The sequence below is a fragment of the Cyprinus carpio genome, chromosome B15 (assembly GCF_018340385.1).
Source record: "Cyprinus carpio isolate SPL01 chromosome B15, ASM1834038v1, whole genome shotgun sequence".
In the NCBI taxonomy this organism is placed as follows: domain Eukaryota; kingdom Metazoa; phylum Chordata; class Actinopteri; order Cypriniformes; family Cyprinidae; genus Cyprinus; species Cyprinus carpio.
Window position 1 is genome coordinate 25,831,964 of NC_056611.1, and position 2,500 is coordinate 25,834,463.

General features: G+C 31.6%; 1 protein-coding gene across 1 annotated transcript in view; it reads right to left on the reverse strand.

Annotated features, from left to right (window-relative positions):
* Positions 1-2,500, reverse strand: part of LOC109097337 (endothelin-converting enzyme-like 1) — a 36,390-nt gene that overhangs the window by 13,457 nt on the left and 20,433 nt on the right. The window contains exon 7 of the mRNA XM_042740087.1: positions 2,317-2,500. This exon is cut by the window's right edge and continues 19 nt beyond it. Coding sequence (XP_042596021.1) covers positions 2,317-2,500 — 184 coding nt within the window. The remainder of the gene's footprint in view (positions 1-2,316) is intronic.

The following is a 2,500-nucleotide window of genomic DNA, read 5'->3' on the forward strand; positions in this document are numbered from 1 at the left end:
TTTTTTTTTTATTTATGTTTGCTTTTTTTTTTTTTTTTTAAATAAGCTTTTATTTATTTTTTAAGTAATGAAAAACGTTTTTTAGTAAACTATATTAACCCTGACCCATATATTATATCAGACCAGTGCCGTTTCTATGAGAGCCGCTTAATATCTTTTAACCTTCATGTTAATTTAATAAGAAGTGGAAACTTTTGAGTTACAAAAATCATTCACACTTGTAATTAGAAAAGCAAGTCAAGTGAAACCTTCGTTTAAAAGCTGGTCATCTCCTGTCAGAATTACAAGAGATTACCTCAAATATTAAAAATCATCATATTAGAATGATTTCTGAAGATCATGTGAGACTGAAGACTGGAGTAATGATGCTGAAAATACAGCTTTGATCACAGAAATAAATTACAGTTTAACAGATATTGATGTAGAAGACATCTATTTAAAATTTTAATAATATCTCACTATTTTTAGTGTACTTAAAATCACATTAATGCCGTCTTGGTGAGCAGAAGAGACTTCTTTCTAAAACCCCAAACCTTTTGAATGACAGCGTGTGTAAAAGAGCAACAGGAATATTTTACAAAAATTCCACTAAAGAAAGTAAGCCATTTGTGGATGATTTATTACTTTAATAGAAACTTTAAAGAGGTTCGGATGATTCTTGTGCTCAAAAAACAGTATGGATCCCACGGCAAGCTGGAAAAACTGCAAAAGTCTGCACTCGTCTGACAAAAGTGACATTTTGACTGAGGATTTCCACAAATACACCCCGCCACGCAAACCATCTGGGAGCGACGTCTTCCTCAAAAGAAGTGCGAGTTGATCCATCCATCATTCTATCTATCTGAGAAGAGCATGGGAGGAAAGGTAAACAAACACTGGGCCGGTGGAAGAGAAACAGAGCACTTTTCTACAGGAAAGAGAAATTAGAAATGAGGTCTCGATATCTCTATTATATAAGAAGAGACTGAAGATGCCGATGCTCCTGAAAAAAGAGCCCAGTAATCTGAGAAACTGCTCAGAAATCTCTCTTTATGCTATATTATCACCAAATATTGATCTGAGCTTATGCACCTTTCTGAGAAAAAAAAAAAAAAAAAAAAAAAAAAAAAAAAAAAACATTATTTGTGGACAATGTTCAATGTTCAAAAAATCAATGAAACCTACAATCAACCAGTTCCAGCAAGAAATACAAAACTTGTGATAACTGAGAAACAAAATCCAAATTTTGGACACATAAATATTTTATTAACAGTATAGCATAATGAAAATGATATGCAGCTTTGTAGGAACACCACAAGTGTAACAATGTGTAAATTAAACCTAAAAAAGTACAAAAATTATCAACAAAAATTTTTTTTATTCAATATTAATCTATTTTATTCTAATTTTCTAATTTAAGAATATCATTATTAATATTTTGTATTCCAAAAAAAAAAAAACATTTCTTAAGAATGTTCTTATCTATTTTCCTAAGATTGTTCTAAAGACAAAACTCTGTTTAAAAAATCACTGTAAATAACTTCTTTAAGTTAGGACCAGTGTTACATATTTTCCATTTAGTTAAAGATTTAGTAATTTTGTTTAGTATTTTTTTTTTTTTAAACACGTCTGTATATTTTTTGTTCATTTTTATTTCCGCTTTAGTTTGTTAAACTAAATTAAAATGAGAAATGTTTCCTGTGCAACTAGCTGAAATAATTTTTTAACATTTTATTTTATTTTATATTATTTCAGGTAACATTTATTTTATTTCAAGCAACAAAAATGTTTTCTATAATAGCCCTGGTTAGAATAAACTCAAACTTGTCTTCAGTTAATTTGTTGGGTTGTTTAAATTCTAAAGCATTACGGCAAAATACTAGCTACAAATAACAGAGATGCGAATCATAATAACCAATGATCAGTTATTAACGGGTACTCAAATAACTTTTACATTGCAGTGCAAAAAAATCTAAATATTGAGAAAAAAACATCTTTAAAGTTGTTCAAATGAAGTTCTTAGCAATGTATATTACTAATCAAAAATTAAGTTTTGATATATTTACAGTTTACAAAATATCTTCATGGAACATGATTCTTAACTTAATATCCTAATGATTTTTGTCATAAAAGGAACATGTATAATTGTGACTCATAATATGTAATGTTGTTTTTGGCAAATATACCTGTGCTACTTATGACTGCTTCTGTGCTGCAGGGACACATATGATCAGAGCTGCTCCATGTTCATGTATAATCTTACTGTATAAGAAGTAAGTTTTTGTATTTTGGTGTGAGATGTGGTCTGTGGTGATTGCGTTTGATCTTGTGTATGGGTGGAGGAGGAGAAGTGCTGCTGGACGAAGAGGGCCATCCCGAAGTGTTTGTTGGCCTGATTGAGACACAGCCGCTCCAGATCCAGCTGCCGCTCGCCTCCGTCGATCTCACGCGAGAAATCGTGAATCGTGCTGCGAAACGCCGTGGAGAGATGCTCGCTCAGCGCCGCCACGATACGCCACAA